A 13,682-nucleotide genomic window follows, 5' to 3' on the forward strand; every position below is an offset into this window, starting at 1 on the left:
GCAGGTTCATGCCCTGTTCCCCCCACCCACTATACACTCACCCTCTGTACAAACCCCACCCACTGAGGGTGAATCCTGTTGCCCCCACCCCCACTCCCAAGGGGAGTCCGTCGCCCAGTCACAGGGAGAGAAAGAGTGGGCGTATGTCCGTCCCCTCAACGGGGTAGGGGGTCGAGGAGGCGGCTGAAGGTTTGGATCAGGGTGTGGAGGTGGGGAGGAAAGTGTGCGATTGTGGTGGGTGGAGAGGGGCTGGGGGGGGGGTAGTTGTGAGAGGGAGGGCGGAGGAGGGTGAGGTGGGCGTGAGAGGTGAGCGGAGCCGCAGTTTTGCGGAGAGCACTGCCACCTAGTGGGCAGTACCGTCTGCTGCAGGCTAGGATCGAGTCAGAATCCGCTTTATCGTCCCCGACATACGGCATGAGGTGAAGTTTCTTGTTTCGTAGCAGCAGGACGGTACAAATACTACATGTGGCAAAAAAACCCCACAAATTAATACATTGTGCGAAAAACCAAAAACAAGGTAGTATTCATGAATTCATGGACCGTTCTGATTGCGGAGGGGAAGAAGCTGTTCCTAAAACACAGAGTGTATGGCTTCAGGCTCCTGTACCTCCTCTCTGATGGTAGGAATGAGGAAAGGGCAAGTCCCAGGAGATGAATTACTTAATGATGGATGGCTCCTTCTTGAGGCGTCTCCTTTTTGAGGATGTTCTCGATGGTGGGAAGGGTAGTGGCCTGTGATGGTGCTGGCGGAGCTTTCTCTTCCTGCAGCCCACAATCAATTCCTTGGTCTTGCTGACGCTGAGTGTAAGGTTTTTCTTGTGACACCACTCCAAGTGCCTCGTGCATCGCACTGGAGTCTGCAGACCAGGAACTTGAAGCTGCTCACCCCGCTGGCTCCTCGATGGGGACCTGGTGCGTGTTTCCCCGACTCCCCCTTCCTGAAGCAAGTCCACAATCAACCCCTTGGACTTGCTGACATTGAGTGCAAGGCTGTTGTCGTGACACCGCTCAACCAGCCAATTTGTCTCACTCCTGTAGGCAGAATCTGAGATCCTGCCAATAACACTGGTCTCACTGGCGAATTTATAGATGGTGTTTGAGCCGTGCCCAGCCACACAGTCGTAGAGAGAGTCGAGCAATAGGCTGACCCACAGCATTGGGGACCTCAGACCAGAAAGGAAACTATGACCTGTGGCAGGCGTGGAGACCAATGGAGATTGTTTGCTGTAAGATCAGATGGCTTCTGAAATACACTTTCCTTGCACTCTCTCCAACTGAGAAGGACATAGATTCAAATCTGACCTCAGGTGCAAGCAGAGAGGTCATAATGTGACACACAGTTGGAGGGGCTGTTGTCTGACGACGTGCCCTCTCCACTGTTGCCGGAACACTGCCCTGGAGAAAGGATGAGAAGGTGATTCTGGGGTTGCTCTGGTTGGTTGCGGAATCTTTTTGTCCACTTCTAACTTGTAACCGAGACTTGAGCTGGAAAAGTCGACTCGTCAAGATCTGTGTGACTAAAGGGCAATAGTGTGATCAATACAGGGTCCTCGTCTCACCTCTGGGCTTCGAGAGATCCTGCAATTAACCGCAATTTAATTTGATGTCTGAGCATTTGAGGCAGAAGTGGGCACAGTGGCTGAGTGGCTCACTTGAGGCATTATTTTCCTGTGATTCGCTGTCACTGTTGCCTCATTATTGAAGGATCTAAATCCCGGATCTCCCCACAACAGCACCACTGAGAGAGGGAATACATGGAGAGTGGACATGGAGGGAAGATACAGAAGAGAGGGGAACACAGGGAGATACAGCACAGAACCAGGCCCTTCGGCCCAACTGGATCCATACTAGCCCCCATTTACACTAATCCCACCTTAACATATTTCATTCTCCCCACATCCCCGTCAATACCCCGCAGATTCTCCCACTCACCTACACACTGGGAGCAACACACCGATCCGCTGCCCCGCCTTACCGTCTTTGGGATGTGCAAGGACTCTGGAACAGCAGGGGGAAACCCAAATGGTCAAAGGGAGAGCATACAAGCTCCACATGGACAGCACCCAAGGTCAGGATTGAATTGGGGTCTCTAGAGCTGAGCCATGCAGAGCGGCTATGGTTTGGAAACCTCGTGTCCCTGATATAAAGTGTTAATGCACGCAAGCCCAATGACTTCTTTCTTTGAGGCAGAGTTCTGTTTTCCTGGATGTCTGTGAAGAAAAAGAATTTCAGGATGTATATTGTATACATTACTCTGATACTAAATGAAATTACTGAACTATTGTCAGTCAACCTCGTTCACAAGTATGAGGGGTGGGCGCAGCAGGAGATTGATCAATTGAGAGTGCCTTGACCCTTGAACAGGAATCAGGTGCAGAGACCTCTGACTAAATAGCTGCAAACTGTTGTGACTATGATTGAAGTCACCAAAGAGACACTTAAGCTGGTGATATAGAAACCTTTATTCATCACAATAAGCAGGCTCACAAACCCAAAAGTATGCCACATCTTTACACTCTTAAGATCAAAGGGGGAGGGAGGATTCAATACAATTTCAATAGCTCCAATGACATTATTTACTTCAACAGTAGTGCGCAGGAGCTTTTGGAAAGGATCAAGTTGGATAAGTCACCGGGACCAGACGAGATGTACCCCAGGCTACTGTGGGAGGCGAGGGAGGAGATTGCTGAGCCTCTGGCGATGATCTTTGCATCATCAATAAGGAGGGGAGAGGTTCCAGAGGATTGGAGGGGTTGCAGATGTTGTTCCCTTATTCAAGAAAGGGAGTGGGGATAGCCCAGGAAATTGTAGGCCAATGAGTCTTACTTCAGTGATTGGTAAGTTAATGGAGAAGATCTTGAGAAGCAGGATTTATGAACATTTGGAGAAGCATAATATGATTAGGAATAGTCAGCATGTCTTTGTCAAAGGCAGGTTGTGCCTTACGAGCCTGATTGAATTTTTTGAGGATGTGACTAAACATATTGATGAAGGTAGAGCTGTCGATGTAGTGCATATGGATTTTAACCAGGCATTTGACGAGGTACCCCATGCAAGGCTTATTGATAAAGTAAGGAGGCATGGGATCCAACGGGACATTGCTTTGTGGATCCAGAACTGGCTTGCCCACAGAATGCAATGAGTGGTTGTAGATGGGTCATATTCTGCATGGAGGCCAGTGACCAGCGGTGTGCCTCAGGGATCTGTTCTGGGACCACTACTCTTTGTGATTTCTATAAATGACCTGGATGAGCAAGTGGAGGGATGGGTTAGTAAATTTGCTGATGACACAAAGGTTGGGGGTGTTGTGGATAGTGTGGAGGGCTGTCAGAGGTTACAACAGGACATTGATAGGATGCAAAACTGGGCTGAGAAGTGTGAGGTGGTTCATTTTGGTAGGTCAAATATGATGGCCGAATACAACATTAATGGTAAGACTCTTGGCAGTGTGGAGGATCAGAGGGACCTTGGGGTCCAAGTCCATAGGACACTCGAAGCTGCTACACAGGTTGACTCTATGGTTAAGAAGGCATACGGTGCACTGGCCTTCATTAAACATGGGACTGAGTTTAAGAGCCGAGAGGTAATGTTGCAGCTATATAGGACCCTGGTCAGACCCCACTTGGAGTACTGTGCTTGATCCTAGTCGCCGCACTACAGGAAGGACATGGAAACCATAGAAAGGGTGCAGAGGAGATTTACAAGGATGTTGCCTGGATTGGGGAGCATGTCTTATGAGAATAGGTTGAGTGAACTCGGCCTTCTCTCCTTGGAGCGACGGAAGATGAGAGTAGAAGATAGTGAGAGGCATTGATCATGTGGATAGTCAGGGGCTTTTCCGCAGGGCTGAAATGGCTAGCATGAGAGGGCATAGTTTTAAGGTGCTTGGAAGTAGGTACAGAGGAGATGTCGGGGTAAGTTTTTTTATTCAGGGAGTGGTGAGTGCGTGGAATGGGCTGCCGGCGGCGATGGTGGAGGCGGAAATGATAGGGTCTTTTAAGAGGCTCCTGGATGGCTACATGGAGCTTAGAAAAATGGAGGGCTATGGGTAAAGCCTAGGTATTTCTAAGGTAGGGACATGTTCGGCACAGCTTTGTGGGCCGAAGGGCCTGTATTGTGTTGTAGGTTTTCTATGTTTCTAACACTTTGGGTTGACAAATGGTTCCTTTGAGATTCATATTGGAAGCAGATTATAATTGATAAGACACCTCTGAAAGTCCAAACACCTTTGGGGGAGACCAATGAACACAAATATTCGAAAAGCTTCTGACGATAGAGAGCCAAATTCCCTAAATTAATGTCTGTTGATTGCATACACCCATGACCATGTTTAATATGCTGAGAAACATCATCGGTCTGGTCTGCCAGCTTGCACTCAAGTTACAAAGGTGCAAATAATTTAGCCCCTGCTGCCTGGTTTGATGCAGGCCAATTAATGCAACCCCATTGTCTTAATCTTTGGCTCATCAATATGCAATCCCTTAGTCTGTGGGGCAGTTTAATTTCAATGTACTGTTTGCAATTTTCACTGAGGGCTAATTGCAAGCTTCCTGAACTTACTTACATTTACAATGAGAACTGAAGATTGCTTCGTGCTCCAATTAATAATGGCTAAGTTCACACAACTCCAGAATACTCCCCAGCACAAACTTCTGAGGAATTTGGAGCATTTTCCTTCTCCTGTTTCTCTATGTGTTCTCATGTGGGCTGTGAGATTTCCCCCTTGCTGGTATGTGGGATAATTGTAAAGAAAGGAAGATGCTTGCTTTTACGGAGGGGACCAGAGTAAACGCCCATCAGTACAATAGGGTGGGGGCTCTCAGATACCCAGTTCAGACGCATCTTTACTTGAAGAGTTGGAAACATGATGACCTCACCCTTAAAGGGTTAATTGATGCAAGGAAATTAAATGAGGGAGAAAGGATGCAGAGATAGAGTTACAGAAATGTGTAGCACAGAAACAGGCCCTTCTGCCCATCTAGTCCTTCCCAAACCATTTAAACTGCCTAGACCTGTCAACCTGCACTGGGACCATAGCCCTCCATACCCCTCCTATCCATGTACAAATCCAAACTTTTCTCAAACATTGAAATCAAGCTCACATACACCACTTGCACTGACAGCTCATCTCACACTGTCACAACCACGAGTGAAGAAGTTTCCCCTCATTTCCACTTAAGCATTTCACATTTCACCCTTAACCCATGACCTCTAGTTGTAGTCCCAGCCAGCCATAGTGTTACACAAGCGTGGCAGTGGACAAACCCAAGTGCAGAGCACGGGCACGGAGGCAGAGTTGGGAGGCGTTATTAACATAGTGAGCGTGGAGTCAGTATCCAGGAGCGATGCTTCACCTCGAACTGGTAGTCCTAAGGACCTTGAAACAAGGTTACTCACACCCGAGTCGACCAACGAGCTGGCAGCTCCTTGTTGTGATCACAGGGCTTTTATACTGCATTTGCTGATGGAAGGCAGGTGTTTGTAGTTAGTGGAACCTGGGAATGATTGGAAACTAAACGAGGTGATCGAGGCCCAATTCCTGAGGTAAATAGCCAGGTGGGCGATTGCCAGAAGGGACCGTGACACATAGTGAAAAATGCCTGCTTGCATTTATCCTATCTATACCCTTCATAATTTAGTATACCTCTATCAAATCGCCCCTCAATCTTAGAACATAGAAAACCTACAGCACAATACAGGTCCTTCAGCCCACATTGCTGTGCTGAACATGTACTTACTTTAGAAATTACCTCGGGTTACCCATAGCCCTCTATTTTTCTAAGCTCCATGTACCTATCCCGGAGTATCTTAAAAGACCCTATAGTATCTGCCTCCACCACTGTCGCCGGAAGCCTATTCCATGCACTCACTCTCTGCGTAAAAAACTTACCCGACATCTCCTCTGTACCTACTTCCAAGCACCTTAAAACTGTGCCTTCATCTTCCACATTCTAAGGAATAAAGTCCAACCCTATTCTATTTTCCCTTTTAACTTGGGTCCTCCAGTCCTGGCAACATCCTTGTAAAGTTTCTCTTGCACTCTTTCAACTTTATTTCCATCTTTCCCGGAGGTAGGTGACCAAAACTGCACACCATGCTCCAAGTTAGGCCTAACCAATGTCTTATACAACATCAGTATATAATCCCACCTGCTGTACGCAGTACTTTGATTTATGAAGACCAATGTGCCAAAAGCTTTCTTTATGACCCTGTCTCCCCGTGGTGCATTTTCAATGAATTATGTATCTGTATTCCAAGATCCCTTTGTTCTACCACATTCCTCAGTGCCCGACTGTTTATTGTAGGAACAACTAAGAGCTACTTTAGTTGGTGCTACTGAAGTGCAACACCTCGCCTGCATTAAATTCCATCTGCCTGTTTCTCCAGCTGTTCTGGATCCCATTGCAAGCTCTGAAAGTCCTTGCGGTTCACTGCACTGCCAGTTTTGGTGTCATTTTCAAATACGCTGATCCAGTTTACCATGTTGATATAGATGACAAACAACAACGGACCCAACACTGACCCCTGCGGCACTCCACTAGTCACAGGCCTCCAGTCAGAGAGGCAACCAGTTACTACCGCTCTCTGGCTTCTCCCACAAAGCCAATGTCTAATCCAGTTTACTACCTCCTCTTGAATACTGAGTGACTGAACCTTCCCGACCAAGCTCCATGCTTGACCTTGTCAAAGGATCCGATACACTGGGAGGAAGCAGGGGGATTAGTCAGTCCTCAACACCAGAAGTTCTGCAGATGCTGGAAATCCAAAGCAACGCGCACAAAATGCTGGAGGAACTCAGCAGGTCAGGCTGCATCCCTGGAAATGAATAAACGGTCGACCCTTCTCGGGACGGGAAAGGAAGGGGGGGGGTGGGGAACGCACCAGAATAAGACGGTGGAGGGAGGGGAAGGAAGTGATAGTTGAAGCCAGGTGGATGGGAAAGGTAAAAGGCTAGAGAGGAAAGAATCTGATAGGAGAGGAGAGTGGACCAAAAGAGAAAGGGAAGAAGAAAAGGGAAAAGAGAAAGGGAAGAAGATGATAGGTAGGTGAGAAGAGGTAAGAGGCCAGCATGGGGAATAGAAGAAGAGGGCAGGGAAAGGAAAAATATTTTACTGGAAGGAGAAATTCATGCCATCAGTTGGAGGCTACCCAGACAGAATATAAGGTGTTTCTCCTCCACCCTGAGGGTGGCTTCATCACAGCACATGTTGAAACGGGAATGTGAATGGGAATTAAAATGCTTGGTCTTTGGGAAGTTCCACTTTTGGCCCACTAATTTACGATGGTACTCACCAACGCAGAGGAGGCCGCATCACATTAGTAAGTTAACTTGGTCGCATGGGTGTATTTGGGTGGTGAAAGCTCGTTGGGCCGGAAGGGCCTATCTTTAAGTAGGCCTGAGAAACCTCTTGTTCTCAGGTCTGACAGCAAACCAATTCGAGTTCCCTACCTGGTGTCTGAGGGATTAAAACTTGGCTGTAACCTTCACTGGGTAGGATGTGAACAGGGGTACTGGGAGCAGCAATGGGAAACTCGGCTACTAATTCCAATCTACCTTCAGTAACCTTCCACCCCTTCTTACCAGGAATCCCTCTGTCTTTATAACTTACAAAGATCTTCCTTCCAATCGACTCACCGCCTTCATGAAAAGTTGTTTCACCTTATCTCTACCTTAAGTGAGCGACCCCCTTTATTTTTAAACGGTGACTTCCCCAGTGTGAAATTCTCAGAAGAGGAGGGATCACTCTCTCCGCACCGGTCAATCTTGTATGTTTCAATCAAGTCAAAAACGTGCAGAAACCTTACCCACCTCTCCACACAAGACTGTCCACCAATTCCAGTTATTCAACAAGAGGAGTGTTTCTGAACTGTTTCCAATGCACTGACTTCCTGATGCTCCACACAAACCTGCTTCTTCTCAGGCTGTCAGAACCCTCTATCCTCTCTCCCTCACGTGCCTAAAATGGAGACCTTTACTGTAATCAGTACTCTATGCGTGCTGTCACCTACACACCAAATTCAGTGCCTGTACACGGCTGAGGCTTTGTTATGAGGTGATTGAAAATTTTCACTTTGGTCAGAGACACAAATTCAATCCCAGGCTGATGCAGAAGGTCTTTCCCTCAGCAGCCAAGGGCCCCATCCTCAGTTTTGGGCACCTTATCTAAGAAAATATGTGCTGGCTTAGGAGAGGGTCCAGAGGAAGTTTACAATCCTGTGAATGATAGAGTCATGGAAAAGTACAGCATAAAAACAGGCCCTTCAAGCCCATCTAGTCCATGCTGAACCATTTAAACCGCCTAGTTCCATCGACCTGCACCAGGACCATTGCCCTCCATACCCCTCCAATCCATGTATCCACCCAAACTTCTCTTAAATGTTGAAATCGAGCTCACATGCACCACTTGCGCTGGGAGCTCATTCCACACTCTCACGACTCCTCTGGGGTGAAGAAGCTCCCCCCTCGTGTTCCCCTTAAACTTCTAAGGGTTAATATATGAGGAGCGTTTGATGAGTCCACACCTGTACTCGCTGGAGTTTAGAAGAATGAGGGGGAGGTCTCATTGAAACCTACCAAATATTGAACGGCTGGGAGAGAGCGGACGTGGAGAGGATGCTTCCAGTAGTGGGAGAGTCTAGGACCAGAGGGCACAGAGTCAGAATACAAGGGCATCCCCTTTGAATAGAAATGAGGAGGAATTTCTCTAGCCAGAGGGTGGTGAATCCCTGGAATTCATTCCTGTGGAGGCTGTCATTCGGTACACTTAAAGCGGAAGTTGACAGGTTTTTGATTACTGAGGGTGTCAAAGGTTACGGGGAGAAGACAGGAGAATGGGATTGAGAGGGAAAATAAATCAGCCATGATCAAATGGCAGAGCAGACTTGATGGGCTGAATGGCCTAATTCTGCTCCTATGTCTTATGGTTTTACGGACAAAAGGTCTCTCCCTCCAAAGGCAGGAAGCCAGGAAATATCGCCAACATGGTTGTTGGAATTGTGATTCACAGCTTGTTATCCCAGTCACTGTCTGACCCGGACTCGATTCCCGAGGCTAAGCAAAGAAACCTCAATATCACAGAGTTGTGCAGCACTGAAATAGAAGACTCAGCCCATCGTGTCCATGACAACCATTGAGTACTTTCCCACACTGGTCCCTTTCACCCTTTCTCTAAATGTCCTTGTGATAGGTAGGTCCTCAGGGCCAGACAGGACATACCCCAGACTATTACGGGAAGTGAGGGAAGAGATTGCTGTGCATTTGGTGATGATATTAACTTCCTCACTGGAGTAGTGTCAGATGATTGGAAGGTGGCAAATTTGTTCAAGAAAGGCAGTAGGGATAATTCTGAGAATTTTAGACCACTGAGTGGTGGGCAAATTATTGGATTCTTACAAACAGGATTAATGAGCATTTGGAGAGGAATAGTCTGGTTAGAGAAGTCAGTGTGTCTTTGAGAGGGGAAAATCATGGCTTATGAACCTGCTTATTTTTCTTGTGACAAAACACACGGATGAAGGTAGAGCAGTTGGAGATTTATGTGGATCCTACTAAGGCGTTTGACGAGGTTCCCTGTGCTGGGCTCATTCAGAATGTCAGGAGGCAGGGGATCCAGGGAAACCTGGTTGTGTTCATTCTGAATTATCTTGCCCACAGATGGCAGAGGGTGGTTGCAGATGGAGCATATTCTGCCTGGTTGTCGGTGACCAGTGGCGTTCCTCTGGAACCCCTGAACTTTCTGATTTTTATAAACGAACGGATGAGGAAGTGGAAGAACGGATTTAGTAAATTTGAAGACGACATGAAGGTTGGAGTACGTGGATGGTGTACCAGGCTGTTGTAGGTTACAACGGGACATTGATAGGATGCAGAGATGGGCTGAGAAGTGGCAGGTGGAGTTTAGACTAGAAAAGTGTGAATTGATACACTTTGGAAGGTCAAGCTTGAAGGCAAAGTACAGGGTTAATGTCAGGATTCTCAGCAGTGTGGAGAAGCAGAGAGATCTTGGGGTCCAGCTCCATAAATCCATCAAAGTTGATAGAGTTGTTGAGAAGGCATATGGTATGTTGGCCTTTTAGTCATGAGATAATGTTTCAGCTCCTTTCTACTGTTAATTTAACTGAAGAACTTCTTGAGATTATCTTTATGCCTACTTACAAATCCATCTCATATCCTTTTTTAACCCGCCTGATTTCACTCTTAAGCCTGGTCTTAAACTTTTTACATTTGTCGAGAGATGTATTCGTACACAGCTGCCTAAACATGATGTACACTTCCTTCTTTTTCCTGACCAGTGGCTCGATAGCTCTCATCAGTCAGCATTCCCTGCATTTGATATGTCAACCCTTCACCCTAACAGAAAGATGCTGCCCTTGCACTCTTGATATGACTCTTTTAAAGCCTCCCACTTGCCAACTGTTCCATTGCCTGTAACTAGAGTCACCAGTTGACTCCAGCTAGGTGGGCTGCCTAAAGCCCCCAAAGTTAGCCCTGCTCCAGTTCGGGGCTTTAACCTGTGGATCTGCTCTATCCTTTTCCACAATTATTTTAAAACTAACAGAATTGTGGTTATTGGACCCAAAGTGCTCACCGACTGGCACCTGTTACTTGTCCCGCCTTGTTCCCTAAGATGAAGTCTGGTATTGCCTCTTCCTGAGCAGGTTCCTCTATGAATTGCGTGAGGAAACTGTCTTGGATGCACTTCACCAATTCCGCCCGTCCAGGCCTGTGTGATCCGGGTGACCAAGTCAATACTGGGAAAATTGAAACCTCGAACTATCACTACGCCACTGCTCTCACAACTCTGTGTAATTTCTCGACACATCTGCTCCTTAAGTTCCCACTGACTGTTGGAGGGTCTATAATACAAGGTGATCATCCCCTTCTTATTTCGAAGTTTTATCCAAACTTTAGACGATCCCTCAAGAATTTCCCCTCCAGGCACTGCTGTCATTCCTCTTATCAAAAAGGCAACACCCCCTTCCCCATTACCTGTTCCTCTGTCAAGCCTAAAGTTTTGGTATGCCAGAACACTGAGCCACCAGTCCTGCCCTTCTCTCATAAACACAAGAGATTCTGCAGATGCTGGAAATCTACAGCACTCACACAAAATACCGGAGGAACTCAGCAGGCCAGGCAGCATCAATGGAGTCCTAATGAAGAGTCTGACCCGAAATGTCAACTTTGATGCTGCCAGACCTGCTGAGTTCCTCCAACACCTCGAGTAGCCTGCCCTTCCCTCAGCCACAGTATCCCAGTCGGTGGAGGCAATCCACGCCTTTAGTCCGGTGATGTGCGATCACAGGAACAAAACTCCACACCGATAGCCACAGAGGTCAGGGTCGAACCCGTGTCACTGCAGCTGTATGGGTTGTTCCCACTTCCCCTCCGCGCTCTGGTCTGACCTAAACTCGTCCGTCTGCTCGCACCTCGAGCTACCAACTGGCACGCTGTAGGCTGCAGGAGTAAATGCTGAGGCGTTGGTGCAGCCATTGCAAGGGTTCAGTGGGGAAGCACCACAGTATAGGGTTCTCCCGCTACCAGACAGGAAGGAGCCAGCTTGGGTAAGGAAACCCCTCAAATACTGTGATGGTGTACCACCCTCGGGGGCCAAATGAGTGGCACCAGTCCTTTCAGTTTTAAGAAATGTAATAGAACACAACTTTACACATTGACTATGGATATACCAGTGAAAAGTTATTGCATGGTCTATTCTTGTAAAAATGTTTTTTATTATGAATAAAGTTTTTTTTGATTTTAAAAAGTTCTCGCTTCCTGTCGTGGTGTACTGCTTTGATCCTGCGCCTTGTCTGGGTCCGTGTTTAACCACAGGTCTTCTCTCTCCACAGGTCAGTGAGGGAGCAGAGTGATGGTCATCCTCCTTTACACCATGGTCATTTTGTATCTTGGCAACATCCAGGCTGCTCCCCTACAATCAAACAGCGGCTCCCAAGACCGTGGCTCTGACTGGGTCAGACAGGGGCTGCCGGCCCTGTTGACGGACGGCGAGCTGGACGGAGAGATGACCGGGGAGAGCCCACCAGACGAGGCGATGCTGGACATGCAAGGGCTTGACTCCGAGGTCTCGGGCCGGGAGTGGGACCTCTACTCCCCGAGGGTTATCCTGGCCAGCCGACCCCCCGGCGACCCGCCCTTGCTTTTCATCATGGAGGAGTCGCTGAGCCAGACGGAGATGGCCAACAGGACTTCACGGGCGAAGAGGCAGACCCCGAATGTGGGCGTGGACCCTTCCCGCCGAGGTGACCTCTCCGTCTGTGACAGCAGCAGCGAGTGGGTGACCAGCCGGAGGGTGGCGGTGGACGTCCTGGGCAAGACGGTCACCATCCTGACCGAGGTGCCCACCTCCACCGGCCCCCTAAAGCAGTACTTCTATGAGACCAAGTGTAACGCTCGCTCCTCCACCGCGCAGGGTGGGTGCAGGGGCGTCGACAAGAGGCACTGGATATCCGAGTGCAAGACCAAACAGTCATACGTGCGAGCCCTGACCATGGACGCCCAGAAGCGGATGGGCTGGCGGTGGATACGGATAGACACTTCCTGTGTTTGCACACTGATCAACCGGACAGGGAGACTGTGACCCCTCTCCTTCCCTGGGTCCAAATCCAAAACCACCCCCTCCTTTCTATTTGATGTTATCTATATTGTTGTAAATATATAAAATATATAAATTATTTCACTAAGTTTTATGGATTGCATGTAAAAAGTTATGTTTATACTTTGAACTGTTGTATTTATTCCTGAATTTACATATTGGTACTGTTTGTATTAACTTATTGTATTTTGAAATATACTATTCTTTACTTGACACTGTGTCTTGCTACAGATGAGGGGACATTCTCAGTGTCATTCTCGGCCAGAAGTTAATGGGAGTAAAGAACTGATTTTACTTTGCAGGGCTCGGTCACTTTGGGTTGGGGAAGGGTGGAGACTGTTGCCTTAACTTTACTCAGGAACTTTGGTGCACCACCACAGGCTGGGATGTATAACTGCAGCGTGACTGTTTACATGGAAAATGTGACTGTAACATGACTGGTTTCATTGCAAGTGTAGCTACCGTGTGACTGTTTACATAGCACTGTAGAAAAGGGAATAAGAAGAGAAGCGTTGGCACAGGTCAGATATTTGTGTATGACAGAGGGCCAGATGGATTTATTTTACAGGCAGGGGAAGGGGTTCTCTGCTCTAATCAGTAATCCAGCACCCTTGGGGCCTGCCAGATCCACAGGTTTTCTGGACTGTTGGATGTCAGACCCACTTATAGCCAAACACATTGCGACATTACACTTGTTACTCGCTGGTGTGAAAGATTTCCAAGTGAAACAGGTGAGATTACCAGGAGCAGGAAATATGCAAGACTCCAGTCTCAATCTTCCCGAGTTCCTGGAGTACCGTGTGCAGTTCTGGTCTCTATTCTGAAGGGTATACTGGTTTGGAGGCAGTGCAGAGGAGGTTCACCAGGTTGATTCCAGGGATGAAGGGGTTAACCTATGAGGAGCGATTGAGTCGCCTGGGACTATACTCTCTGGAATTCAGAAGAATCAGAGGGGATCTTATAGAAACATACAAAAGTTTGAAAGGGATAGATAAGATAGAAGTAGGAAAGTTGCTTTCATTGGTAGGTGAGACTAGAACTAGGGGACATTGCCTCAAGATTCAGGGGAGA

General features: G+C 47.8%; 1 protein-coding gene across 2 annotated transcripts in view; it reads left to right on the forward strand.

Moving 5' to 3' along the window:
* LOC140719386 (neurotrophin-4-like) overlaps positions 1 to 12,814 on the forward strand; it is a 60,371-nt gene extending 47,557 nt beyond the window's left edge. For both annotated transcript variants that reach the window (XM_073033994.1, XM_073033995.1), the window contains exon 2: positions 11,848 to 12,814. In XM_073033994.1, the coding sequence (XP_072890095.1) occupies positions 11,868 to 12,596 (729 nt within the window). In that variant the 5' untranslated portion in view covers positions 11,848 to 11,867 and the 3' untranslated portion in view covers positions 12,597 to 12,814. The remainder of the gene's footprint in view (positions 1 to 11,847) is intronic.
* Positions 12,815 to 13,682: the final 868 nt, after the last annotated feature.

Source organism: Hemitrygon akajei, chromosome 31, assembly GCF_048418815.1.
Source record: "Hemitrygon akajei chromosome 31, sHemAka1.3, whole genome shotgun sequence".
Taxonomy (NCBI): domain Eukaryota; kingdom Metazoa; phylum Chordata; class Chondrichthyes; order Myliobatiformes; family Dasyatidae; genus Hemitrygon; species Hemitrygon akajei.